Raw genomic sequence first — 14,012 nt, 5'->3', positions numbered from 1 at the left:
CATTTCAAAATGAATTTCCTCAAGTTAATGAAACTTTTGGAATGTATTAAAATATCGTCTTTGCATGACAACTTAATGAAAATATTTGAACCAGTTCATTGTGCAAAATTCTGAAATTTAATTACTTTCAAACTGCAAGTCATAAAAATAGAATACTCTTCAACTATACTTATTATTATATTATGGCACATTCACGGAAGACAACTGAGAGTTTAAAACAATACTTTAAAAATAAAACGTGCCTATCTCAGAAGAATTTCAAACTGTTGTTAGGATACTAACATCTTTCAGTTGTCATTTTTTCTTTCTTTGCTTTTTAGTTGAACTATTACATTAAAATATTTGAATGATAAAAATATCTCGTTTAGATTAGTAGAAAAAATACATTCCTAAAAATTAATATTTAATATTTTACTAAAATTGATTATTTGATTTTCTTCACTTTTATTTTCAAAATATTGATGCTTAACTGCTTAATTTAGTTATAAAATTTGAAATCTGCAGTAATAACATAGTTGATATTGGGTTTTTATTTAGCATACAAAGTCCACTGCACAATTTTATAATATGAATATTATTCTACTATTTCAGAGTATGAAGAGTCGTCTACCACGCTGTAATGGAACTACATAATAATCATCGTCTTTTGCACCTTACGAGAACCACTGAACTCTTTTTTGTATAAAACTTGTCGTTTGTATATTATTTTCTTTGTGAACCATCCTGCTATCAGAGGGTACTAAGCTAACCTCTATCATTTCATACAAAATCAACCATATTGCCGTTCTATACAATGACATCATGTTTGTGAATATTTATCAGATAAACAGTTCGTTAGCACTGTCAAATTTTAGTCGTTATTAACTACAATTTTACAGCCGTATCGACATTAAAGTTTGGAAGAACAATTAATATTCAGAACGTTTATTTAAAATAAGATAAGAGATGAAAAATCGTGAAAGACCTAAATTGTCAAGAAACGTGTTTATAACAATTCTAGAAGAACGAGTGTCCTTCATCTAGTCACGAGCCTACGTATTTCATAATAAAGTGAAATGATACACTACCGAAGTTTTGTAATTAATTTTACATTTGAATATATTAATTAACAATAACTAAATGTTTAAAAAATTATCAGTATAATTATTTGACATACACAGTTCAAGTTTCATTTGTTTCATTTTTCGAAGCATTGCTGTCAAAGAAATCAACATACGTAAAGTTTTTCTCGTGTTTCTAAAGTAATGCAAAATATTCACTACATAAAAAACAATTAATAGTCTAATGGAGAATGACAAAACTTATCATAAACTGATTTAGCACTAGGGAAGTTACAGAAGTGAACGCAACAAAGTTTCAGAAGGTGTAAAATTATCATACGCTGCAAATCTATTTTAATCGCGATTTAAATATTACTCATTGAAACAACGAAACTGTATTCCTGCAATTAAAATTTGATTTATTCTCGATAAACTGTGAAAAAAAGTATTAGTTTTAATATATTTAAGTGAGAATTCACATTCATTACTCTTTTTGTAACGCAGTAGTTTGGGAACATAATCATATATGCATTATATTAACCTTATTTTAGGATGTCTACAAAAGTAATATAACAGAGTATATAAACTTTAAAAGCACATTATGTACCATCGGTCAAATTAATGACTTGAGGCCGAATCAATGAAACCTTCGTCGAATTCTAAGTAATCTACGGGTACGTTAAACCGAGTTATTGTAATTTGTTTAATTTTAACTGTACAAAAGTGAACACGTTGTCCATCTTGACACAGCGGTAAACTTCAAGGTTTATGACACTAAAGTTCGCATAGAATCATTTGTGCAGTTTAAAGTAAAAAAAAAAATATATATATATATTGTCTTTGATTAATATTAGATTAAGATTTTATGATTAATCTATTAAACGGTTTCTGTAAGTTCAGTCTACTATGTTCTTAACAAAATGGTGAACTTAAGGCACAGAAAGTATTTTGATGATACTGTTTGTTTTTCTTAAGATATTATTTTACACAACCTCTGTTTCATTCATTCTATATTCATTCAGATATATTTTGGGTGAATTCAAGGGAATAATTAAATTATGATTCTCAAGTTATATCCTAAATGATATACGACTTTATATCCGGTAAGACAGTGTTGTTTCTATTTTAATTAATAACTATATATATGTTATGACCGATATTTTGATTTGCGGTGAAACTATCTCAGTAACTGCTATAAAGTTATGACAATTCAATATTAATCTTTATCATGGTTAGTAGCTTATACTATTACGTAATCCTAGTTAATAATTATCTTTTATCACTAAATTCTATTAATAATTATTTTACATATTATATTTTGCTGTTAATCTACTACGTTAGCATTTTCGACAAGAAGACAAAGAACCTGTTTTCTGTCATTGCATGAAGTTCTCTAATTATGACAGCAAATTAGCAAAAGAAAAGTAAGAAATAAACTGGTTCGTGTCTGCGATAGAAATATCATATTACCGAATTAATAATGAGATATACGAGCTCGTGCAAGCTATTAATCACAACAACGTTTACACTTTATGAGAAACTGTTTCGTTATTTTAAAGTCTTCTCAACACTTTAATTTCTCATGGCCGTCTTACTTTTCGTTGTTATAAAGGTCTTCTTAAATGTTATGTTCGTGACAAGTGAATTTTGTTTTAACACATAATATTTTTTATTGTTTTTTTAATATAATCAAGTTTATTTTACACTGCCAAGGAATACAAAATTAATGTTAATAATCGCAACGTATTATTTTTAGAATGGCTTAGAACTATTATGCTGAGGCAGTTCTTGCGTCGGGGGCAGGAATTGATAGCTCATTGTGCAGCTTTGTATTCTCAAGACGACTGACATGTGTATTAGCACATTAATTAAAATAAATTACAGAACACCGTTTCGACCTTCTTAGGTCATCTTCAGGTGAACAAACATCTCGTCATGATGAATTGTTCTGCTTTGTTAATTATTTGCTTTAATTGATGTTAAACTTCTTGCCAAAATATTAAATAGTTAAAACTATTTTTAACATACTTTTTACAGTTATCTAATTTCAAGCTCTTAATAAGTCACTATATTTAATTAAATTATCACGAAAAGTATGGAATATTACGTATAAATCAACAAATGTATGTATTGTATAAAATAAATATAAATTATTCCTTCAATAGTCAGTATACAAAACATAACACATTCCTCAGACAAGTTACAAGATATATTTCACAATTGCAAATTACTATCCATAAGTTTTTACGTAGTTTTCAATAGACTACGGCGTGCGTTTTCCTCTCATAAAGCCGATCTTTAATATAACGTTTGTGGTAAGGAATGTTCTTAAGGTGTATAATATTCATAATTTGTTTTTATGTTATGCATTAAAAATCTCATATGTTTCTTTAATTAATGATATAACTTATTTAACATAAGGTACACATTTTATTGTATAACGTCCAAAAACTAGTCTTTGATGCAAATGTAATTATATTATTGAAAAGGAATAATACAAAAACAATACAATAAAAACATTACAAAATGCAATTTTTACAAAGAAACAACAACAACACTCACTAATTCACTAATTGGTAGAACGTGACACATTTAACATTGTTGTGAGAGATAAAACTTTGTGCAGATTTGGGGTACGTTAACACTTACAATGCTTTATATATTTTCATTTCCTTCATGAATAATGTATCTATTTAATACCTATTGCTAACTTCTTGAAAACGTTTTATTCTTAACGAGGACTAGGGGGATTTTGACTGGGTTATGAAAAGAGAAGTGTTATCTATATAAAACTTAAGGGTAGCACATATAAAAGTTATCAAGAAATAAAGAAAAACTTTTAGAATGAGAGACACTGTGATATTAATATTGTGAGCATATTCGTTAAGAGATTATACTCATTTCAATAATCATTTTCTCACATTATGTAATTATCAACCTTAGACAGATCGCTATTTCATTTGTGAAACATGAAATTAAATACTGATAAATACTGAAAGTAGAAAAATGTGCATTTTCTTTTAGTTCTCTCTCTCTGTGTCACTTGTTTGTTTTTATTAATCATCTCGAGTCATATTATCTGTTGATTAAACCAAATTATCAGATTACTCATCTGGTAATGAAAGAGTAATACTGAGAACAATGCTCATGAACAAATCATTTTCAATCTCAAACTCAGTTAATGACATAAATAGGAAGCTCAAATATTAAGGACGAGCCCATATTTTGAGAGTTCCAGAACACTCAATATTTCAAAGCTTCGTTTTATTTGATTGAGGTCTGTAATCGGAATATTTTTATTTTTGGTCTGAGAATCATCTGAAGCTCAAATTGCAGTTGCCATTTGCCACAGATGCTTTACTCATATGTATCGATTTCTCCTAGCACGTTCCCTTGGCTGTGGCTTTGCTTGATAATAGATAGGAACGGTGGGAATCTCGTTAATCCTTTCATGAGCATCACTAATCAGATGACGAGACATTTGGCTACCGATATTTCAAATTACCCAATTTTACGTCATGGTCAACGATACCGACAGATACCGTAGGTTGAAGCATGAATGACTTAATACGGGGATTGAAGTCGATAATTCCTACCAAGAGAGATGTTCTTTATTTTTCACTTTCCATTGGATGTCAAGCGTATAGAGGATTGTACACCTACACAAAAATTCTTCGAAATATTTGGACTTAATGTCCCGGTCTGCTAGAACTTCCGTGTTTTCAGGCAACCAGGCACCGCGGGCACCTACTGGGAGACTGTGGAAAACGACGGAAGTAGCACCTGTGAGATCTTTTATTTGATGTGCTAGATCTTCATATCTGGAGACCTTTGACTCGCATGCTTCTTGTAACGAGTTATACATGAGTTCATAACGGACAGTCACGTCAACAACCACCGCTTTATTATCACGGTGGAAGATCAGATCCGATCATCGGCGTTCTCCTTTATCTGTCTCAAAGGTGGATTCTTGAAGAACCTTCCACCCTTTGTAGGAACCCTCTTTTACCAAGTTGTCACATATCTTATTGTGACGGCGTATTCTCACTGACTTTAACTTCAGACATTAACCGCTAAGATGGCATAGGGTCTCTCTCGTGGCTGTACATCCCCGACTTTTAGCAGAGTCTTTGTTCTTACTGAGGTTACCTTTGCTGAGGGCCTTCTTTGTAGAGTATACATTAGCACTCATAGCTAGACACTTCATCCGTTGGTGGGCTTTCACACCGATCGGCTTAGGTAACTAGTGGTTGGCAGATGTTGAACCTTTGAAGAGCTATACACCGTGCTCTTGCAGGGCAAGTCTTTCCCAGTTTTTTCTTCTCATATCTCCCCAATTAGAATGATATGTTCCAAATATCTAGTCAGACTTAGGTGTCGGAAGTCCGGCTTTCGTGGCAATACCCTTGGTGGCTCCCAATAAACCATCTTCTTCTGGCAAGTATGATGTTACTTTCTTCGAAGAATATATAAGTCTCAAATACGTTTTGATCTTTAACGTTAGAATAAGAGACTCCAGCTTCATAATTGCTAGACCCCCGTCACGATGACGTGAGTAAAGCAGACCATCGGCCGAGCAAACTGGAAGATGACACCATTTTTTACAGCCTTCTTTATCAGATTGTCCATTTCTTTTAACAATCTGTTATTAACTTTGCCCAGTTCAAGTTGGTACAAAATCAAGGGCACAGCGAATCTACAGAGCATTTTCACCCTCTGGTTTGGTTTGAGGGGTGCGATCGAGATATTGTTTATCCACTTCTCAAGAGTTGGTTCTACAGGCTCGCTGTAGACCCCTGTCCATGGACAAACATTTTCTCCGAGATATCGGTATGACTGTTCGGGTCCGATCATCAGGAATGTGTCACCGTTGACTGACCACGGAGGACAGTCGTTAACAGTGAAGGTCTTACTGGACCCAAATCAGCATTCCGGCATTCTTTCAGATGTTCAGACTGAGGCCGTTACCCGAGAAGTATTCGTTCACATGTTAAACATTACCTGGAGATTGGCATGGTCTTTCGCCAAAACTGCCATAACATCAGCATATGCTTGGGTTGAGACTGGTTCTAGTTTCTTGCTTAGCGATATGCCTCGGCCTTTTTCTTCAAGTTTGCGTATGAGAGGGTCCACAGCAATATTAAACAGAATAGGAGACATAGGGTCTCTTGTTTGACACCTTTGGAGTGGGCTTATTGGGTTGGTATTTTGCATACCTACTCGAAAGGTTGTCGTACTACCTAAATACATCTTCTCCACAATCTAGATGAAATGTGGGTGAACTTTGAATCTAACAAGGCTGGTTAAGAGGTATTTGTGGTCAACAATTAAAGGCTTTAAAGGCTTTACACAAGTCAAGAAAAGCCATAGCCAGAGACCCATTTGGCTACCTTAAGAGAGTCATAGTTACTCCCGCCTTCTTAATGAGATAAGTAATGTAGTCCTAAGTATGGATAATACATAGATAAGTAAAATTGCAGAACTGAATTTTAGAAAATATACTAATAACCATCGGTAAGGAGTTCTTTGTTCATAGAATTTCAATATTTGAATCTATATTTTTACCTTTTAAATAAACTGTAATGCCTACCCGTTATGACATGTACATTGTCTTGTTAATTAATGCAAGTAGGTAACGATGCTGTAAGGTTCGCAATGTTTATATATATATATATTCCTGCTGAAGTCCACTAAGGTACCAAGTGTTTATTTGTATCGTTATAAAACTACTAATTCCTAAATTATCGTGCAATTTACTATAATGCAACGAAAATATCATATACATACCTTTTCTTTCAGAATTTTCTCAAAAGTTACACAAAAGGATATTTATAATTTTTAATCAATAAACTAAAGGGAAGGATTCTAGTCAACATCACCCATCGCCAACTTTTGAACTACTGTTGTGTGACCGAATAGTAACAGCCACTCTTATGGTGCACCTAATTCCCTCCAAAAGTGCGTTTTTGTGGCAACGGGGCTCAAACATCGATTTTTTCATTCACAGTTCTAAAATGCTAACACTAAAACACGTTCAGTCCATTATTATAAGCCTATTTTAATTGCCCTAAAACAATCTCAATATGGAAGGGTTTTTTGTTTCTTTGATGTTAAGTGCAAAGCTACACCATGGGTTATTTGTGCCATGCCCACTGTAAACAATAAAATCCGATGGGTTGTTTGACTTGGAAAGGGTGTGTAATTGTTGATGCACATATGAGAAGGAAAATTCATGCTCTTTGGATACAGAATACCAAGTGGAAATGCAAGAATGCAGGAGAGCAGGGAGAAAAATGTAATTTATGCTGTTGCAGCGTAAGGCGAAACGGAATGTGCTTAATACTAAATGAAAAATTGAAATAGAAAGTAATTAAAGTAGAAAGAATGAGTGAAAAAATTATGATGGTAAAGATGACTTTTGGTAACATTGTTATAAGGCAGGTATCGGTGTATGTTCCACAACAAGGTGGTCAAGACAAGAAGAAAGAACAACTTAGGGAATATTTTGAGAAAATTATCAGTAGCATACCACTAACAGAAAGAATTATAACTGAAGAGGACCTATTTTGTTATTGTGGAGAAAGACAATCTGGTTTTCAGAGTGTGTATGGAGTATAAAAATCAAAAAATAAAGAGGGAAAGAGGGGTCTAGAATTGGTAGAGGTTTTATATCTTATCGGTAGTGGATTTCAGAGAAGAGTAAAGCATTTAATTACGTATGAAAGTGGTTAGAATGGAAGTCAAATTGGCTCTATTTTTGTCAGTCAAAAACGTATATCAAGAACAACAGTAACTGCAAAGTGATTTCTGAGAAGGAAATAGCGAACCTACATAGGTCTTTGGTAATAGATACAAAGGTACAGAGAGAAAACAGAATCTTTATATAAATGGCAAACAAGGGTTAAAATTAAGACGAAGAAATTGGAGTGGAAAATATTAATAAATTCGAAGAATAAATAACACTATGTAACAAAATGTTTACTTTTTCTTGTTCCTAGGTAGATAGTGGTATTTCTAAATTGCTTACACCTAAAGTACATAGAAAAGACCTGTGTTTTTCTTCAAACTTTACTCTTGTGACCTGCGTAATGAAATTTTCAAATTTATTCATTTTCCAGAACATTTCTAGGCAGATTCAGAGCTGAGTAGCTGATAGAGAATTTTCTCAAACTTACAAGAATTTTCAAGAACTTTTTATAATGTTGTAGAAGTTACGAAAACTTTCAAGAACTACCCATAGTAATATATATATATATATAGAGAGAGAGAGAGGGGCTTACCACTCACCACTTCAGTTTAGTTATAACTGCCAAAGTGAACACATAGACCTATCTGATTTTATCAGAGATACCATCAAGAAGCTGCAAGCATTCCCCAGACGCATTCTGCTATGGATGTGGTCAATTTATCAAGACAAGAGCAAAAAAGTACTCTATGACAGCATCTGCTAAAATGTGTGAAGCCTACAAGATATATTTTGGCATATGTTGTTTTATTCAAACCTTATGTAAATGAAAATGTGCAAATTTACCCGTTTTTACACGGAAAACAGGTTAATTTTTAAATTTCATTATCCAGGTCACAAAAGCAAAGTTTGATGGGAATAATGGCCATTTTCTGTACGTTTACAACATAAGCGCTTAAGAAATAACACATACTATCCAGGAACAAAATTTGTGTTACATAGTGTAATCAAACATAGAGACAAAATGCAAAAAAAAAAATTAATGTGTAATTGAAGGAAAAGACCTGGATCAGGAATGGGAAAGTATTACAGTTTTACTGTTGGAGACACCTGTTAAGATTATTGAGTATCAAAAGGAAGTAAGGAACAAAATAAAGGCACATGTTTGAGAAATTAGAAATTATAGCAAGTGATAAAAGACATCAGAAAAATATTCAAAGAGTCACGAGGAAATGGAGCAATACGTCACGTATAGAGAGACTGAAAGGGGTGCCAAGATTCAGTGGCTGCAGGAAAGAATGAGCTTTCGAGGAGTGATATAGCAATCGGAAACGCTTAAAGAATTGTTTGTTTGGTTTCTTTTGAATTTTACGTAATGTTACACGAGGGCTGTCTACGCTAGCCGTCCCAAATTTAACAGTGGAAGGCTAGAGGGAAACCATCACCACCTACAGCCAACTCTTGGGCTATTCTTTTACCAACCAATAGTGCGATTGATCGTCACGTTATAACACTCGCGTCACTGAAAAAGTAAGCATATTTGTGAAAAGGAAATTCGAACTCGCGACTCGAAAATTGAAAGTCAGGCGCCCTAAACATTTGGGCATGTCAGGCCCGCCTGAAGGAGAACAGATGATATATAAAATAACTAAGTACAGAGAAAGATCACGAAGAGATATTAGATAACACAAACTGGTCAATAGCTGTTAAGGGCATATAAAAACGATAGAGAAGAGGTGAATGTAAAGTAAAAGAGATTATACAAATGTTGTAGGTAGAGTTCAAGAGCCAATTGGGAAAATAAACAGATAATGAAAAGGAAACAAGGTAAGAAGAATAGTCCAACAGATGTGACAGTTGAGATTATTAGAGCTGTGGTTAATGAAAAAGTAGAAGTGACCAAGGCCATGATGATAGTATGAGATGTAGAAAAAAATCCAGAATACTAGAGGAAAAGTACAATGATACTTATATATACAAGAGGGTAGTGATACATTGGAATGTGGTAATTATATAAGCATTAAACTAACTGAGCATAAACTTAAAATCTTCGAGGGAATAGCTGAAAATCAGTTAAAGAAATCATATCAATATATGAGAAACAGTTTGTTTTTATGCCAAGAAAGGGTATGATGATTTGTAGACTTAGAGAAGATGTATGACAGAATTCCGATGTAAATCGTTTCTTGATGTGTAAGAAAGAAAGGGATTCTGGATGTCTGCGGGTGCAAAGACATGGGTAAGTAAGAAAGAAAAGAATTAAAGGTAAGATTGGGTCAAGAGTCAGTTCTTAGCCCATTCCTTTTTATGACAGTGATTGATATCATATCAGAAAATATCAGAAAACGATTGTTTTGGAGGTCGTTATTTGCTGAGAATCTAATGATCTCGACTACAAGCAAGGAGGATCTACAAGTGAGATATAGACTGTGGAAAGAACAGTTGAAGAGAGGTGGGCTTAAGTTAAATACAGAGAATATTAACAAAAAACAGCTTGGATAGGGGATAACCGAAACAGATGAGCTTAAATAACCCGGGTCACAATGTGAAAAAAGGGAATTGAACTCCATTCGATTTTCATTGTTGAACTCAAAGATAAGGGTATTTTTCCTTTTTATTTGTATGTGGGTGATGCGACCTGGAAGTAAGAGAGAGAGAGTAAGGAGTGTATGGTAAATGTGTGTAGGAGAGGATTTCGGAAATTGTTTGTGACAAGAAAACCCAAGGAAATTGAAAAGTGTGATTTATAAGACAGTAGTTGGGCTAATTCTGTTGTGTAGAGCAGAGACATGGACGTTGATAGGGAAAAAAGAAAGTTTGCTGGAAAGAAGGAAAATTAACGTTACGTAAGATGAAAAATATGATTGTGAGTGATGATATTAGCAAGTGAACTGGGATATACAAGATAGCAGAAGAAGCTCATGAAGGTAGACTAAAGTGATGTGGACAAAAGAAAAGATGGAAATAACCCAGCGAGAAAAATATTTGGGATTCCAGTATAATAGACGGAATAGAGGACATTGGAAAGCTATAATATACATGAGAAAGGCAGATGTAACACTGACAAATTTATGGAATAGACATTATTAAACAAGGACTTCCCGAACGGCAGACCCCAAAACTAGATGTGATCAAGGTTGAATGAACAGGAAGAAAAAGTTTGCAGAATAATGTTATTTGCTCAAGAAAAAACTATGAAGGGATGAAATTAGCAGTTTGTTCATAGTTTCAAATCCTCGAAAATGAAAGTTGCGATATGAGAGTTGTTGTTGTTGTTGCACTGGAAATGAAAAAAAAAATCAAAGACTGATGCCATAAATAGTTACAAGTTGTGTTTAAAACGAAATACATCGAGCAAATAAACATGTAATTGTGACATGCTCCATTTTCATTTAAAATGAATATTTAATGAGTAAGATTTCTAAAGCCATATTCTCATGCCATCTTTTCATATAGTTTCTGACATATAAGGAAAAGGTTTCAGAATATTCAGATGGACTATAAAAGTAATAACTTCAATATAAATATCGAAAAAAATACTTGTCCAATCTTCACTTACATGTTGAAAAGCTTAAGAGAGAAACAAAATGTATATTTATTTAGAATATCACTATCGTTATGTATTTTAATTCAAAGTTAAATGCAATGTGAAAAACAAGGAAAAAATAAACAAACTGAAACCCATTGAATTTTCATCGTGTAACTTAAAGGTAACAGTGTTTTCATCTATATCTGTTTATTTGGATAATAATAATCATAAGCGAACTAACTTTAATCTAAATCTTCAAAACAGTTCGTAATAAGGTCAAATTCATATGTTATGCTATGTTTGATTAAACTTACAAGTTATAATATTGACAGTTTTTGTTATGTACAACACTTTGTTCGATATGAACAGTATTTTTTGTATGTCTTTGTTTTCTTAACACACACACATACATACATATACATATAATAATATAGACCCAAATAGAAAGAGAGAGGGGTAATGCAGTAAAACCAAACTACGTGGAATGAAAAATGAAAATTATATCAGCTTACACGCATACAATATACTGATTAAAAACTTATTGATGTCATTTTCTCCTACGCATTTTTTGGTTTATTTAAAATATCTCCCTGGAGTTACTAAGTTAAATATTAAAAATTAATGTATATACACATTGAACAAAAGTATATATGCAGAAAAGATGTATAGCTTTTCTGCATATATTTTTTTCAATTTTGATTATATAATTTTAAAACCACGTTTTCTAACATCAGTTACAAACTAAGAATATTCTAAGTTATTGCTTATAACAGTAACATTTTTAAACGCCACTCTGTAATTGTTATACATTTTATGAAAATGTTAGCATGAAACAAGTTATACTATATAGATAAACCATATAATATACCATATTCAATTAAAATAACTGCATAAGGATCAAATACAAGAAGTGGTATACTTACTTTGAGCATAGACAACAGTTCGAAACAATATCGGAAGAAAAACTAGACAGAGTTCTAAAGCATTAGGGATCGTCCACGTTTTCATCTTCTTAAGTTCAGTTTTTGAAACTTCACAAAAGTCTATTTTTATTCTAACATGTATAATTATATAGCCCTTTTTTACTACAGAACTTTTTGGTTAAGATTTTGGGGCTATATTTTAATAAATACAGTTTTGTGGGTATGACACTTGCAAAAGTCGGAAAGTTTAAAAACGCGTCGCTATTTGTAAGTTTCCTTCAAATATTCGCCACAAAAGTTATAATTGTCGCATCAGAAGAGTTTGGCAGTTTATGTTGCTGCTGTTTGTTGGTGGAACGTTATACTCACGTGCAGCTCAGGAAACGAGTTACATGAGGACAAGAGAAGTGTTCATGGCGCAGTTGAACTCGATCTTGTTGACTCAGTTGTATTTTAATTCGTATATGGTGTGATAGGGTGTTGACATAAGAGAGCGGTGATGACGTAACAAGAGGCGGGACTTAATAAAAACCTTTATTAAGCACGTGCGTGTGAAAATTCAATGTTTGCATTTCGTTGCTACCTTCGTATAAATTTTAAACATTATGCTCCACTTCATCATAAACCTACTGTAATGTACTAAGATATGTTTTACAATTTACGTAAAACTGTGAATTTTTCCTGTATTTTCATATCAAGCAAATAAAATTGGATATTATATTTTACTTCATTAAAACGAGTCTCTTTAAACTGGAGTATCCTTAATATATATTACGAGCATGTGGATTTAAAGCGTTATGAAAACATTCATATCCATAAGGATGAATCAAAGTAATTAAATGAGAAAAATTTAAACCAAATAAATATTAAAACACATTCAGAAATAAGTGCAAGCTTGATTCTTATACCCGAGTTATCATTAAAAAACTATACTCAATGGTTCAATATGGTGATTAAACATTTTAAAATAAGAATATTTCTAAACCATCTGTATATTGGTTTTACTAAAGAAGAAGTTCTGTTAATTCTTGTTTAGTTATTTATATCTGGAAAGTAAATTGTTAATAAAGGATTTTAATATTCACTGCTTATTAGTTACTCAAGTAACACTGTTTCACTTTGGATATTGCAGTTGTTTTACTAGTTCCAAAAGACCATTTGAAAATTTTGTTTAACTTAAATCTTTAATGATCAAACAAGCTTATATCTTAAAGAATTGTTAAAACACTGGGATAATTACTACCGATAATATTATCAAACAGCTAATGTTGCCTATCATCCTTCAAGCTGAAATGAATTGTTACAAACGTTGTTTTCTAGACACGTAGGAGGTTTTATTTGAAAACTTCAAACTACTTTAAACTGGTAGCTTTTGAGTGACATAACCAGTAAGTCAACAAGTAAATATTAATCTGTCGAAAGTAACAATTTTGTATATATTCAGAAGGTATTTAAATATTATATGGTGTGATAAATAAACATCAAAGTGGTCTTTAAGTGGAATTACTAACACAATAAACATCAAGGTGGTCTTTAAGTGGAATTACCAACACAATAAACATCAAGGTGGTCTTTAAGTGGAATTACCAACACAATAAACATCAAGGTGTTCTCTAAGTAGAATTACCAACACAATAAACATCAAGGTGGTCTTTAAGTGGAATTACCAACACAATAAACATCAAGGTGGTCTCTAAGTGGAGTTACCAACACAATAAACATCAAAGTGTTCTCTAAGTGGAATTACCAACACAATAAACATCAAGGTGGTCTTTAAGTGGAATTACCAACACAATAAACATGAAGGTGGTTTCTAAGTGGAATTACCAACACAA

At 32.5% G+C, this 14,012-nt stretch overlaps 1 protein-coding gene across 1 annotated transcript in view; it reads right to left on the bottom strand.

Annotated features, from left to right (window-relative positions):
- The window catches only part of LOC143233805 (protocadherin Fat 3-like), a 163,173-nt gene extending 150,564 nt beyond the window's left edge, over window positions 1-12,609 (bottom strand). The window contains exon 1 of the mRNA XM_076470494.1: window positions 12,178-12,609. Within this exon, the coding sequence (XP_076326609.1) occupies window positions 12,178-12,262 (85 nt within the window). The 5' untranslated portion in view covers window positions 12,263-12,609. The remainder of the gene's footprint in view (window positions 1-12,177) is intronic.
- Window positions 12,610-14,012: the final 1,403 nt, after the last annotated feature.

This window comes from Tachypleus tridentatus, chromosome 12 (assembly GCF_004210375.1).
Source record: "Tachypleus tridentatus isolate NWPU-2018 chromosome 12, ASM421037v1, whole genome shotgun sequence".
In the NCBI taxonomy this organism is placed as follows: domain Eukaryota; kingdom Metazoa; phylum Arthropoda; class Merostomata; order Xiphosura; family Limulidae; genus Tachypleus; species Tachypleus tridentatus.
This window is presented reverse-complemented; position numbering and strand designations above follow the sequence as displayed.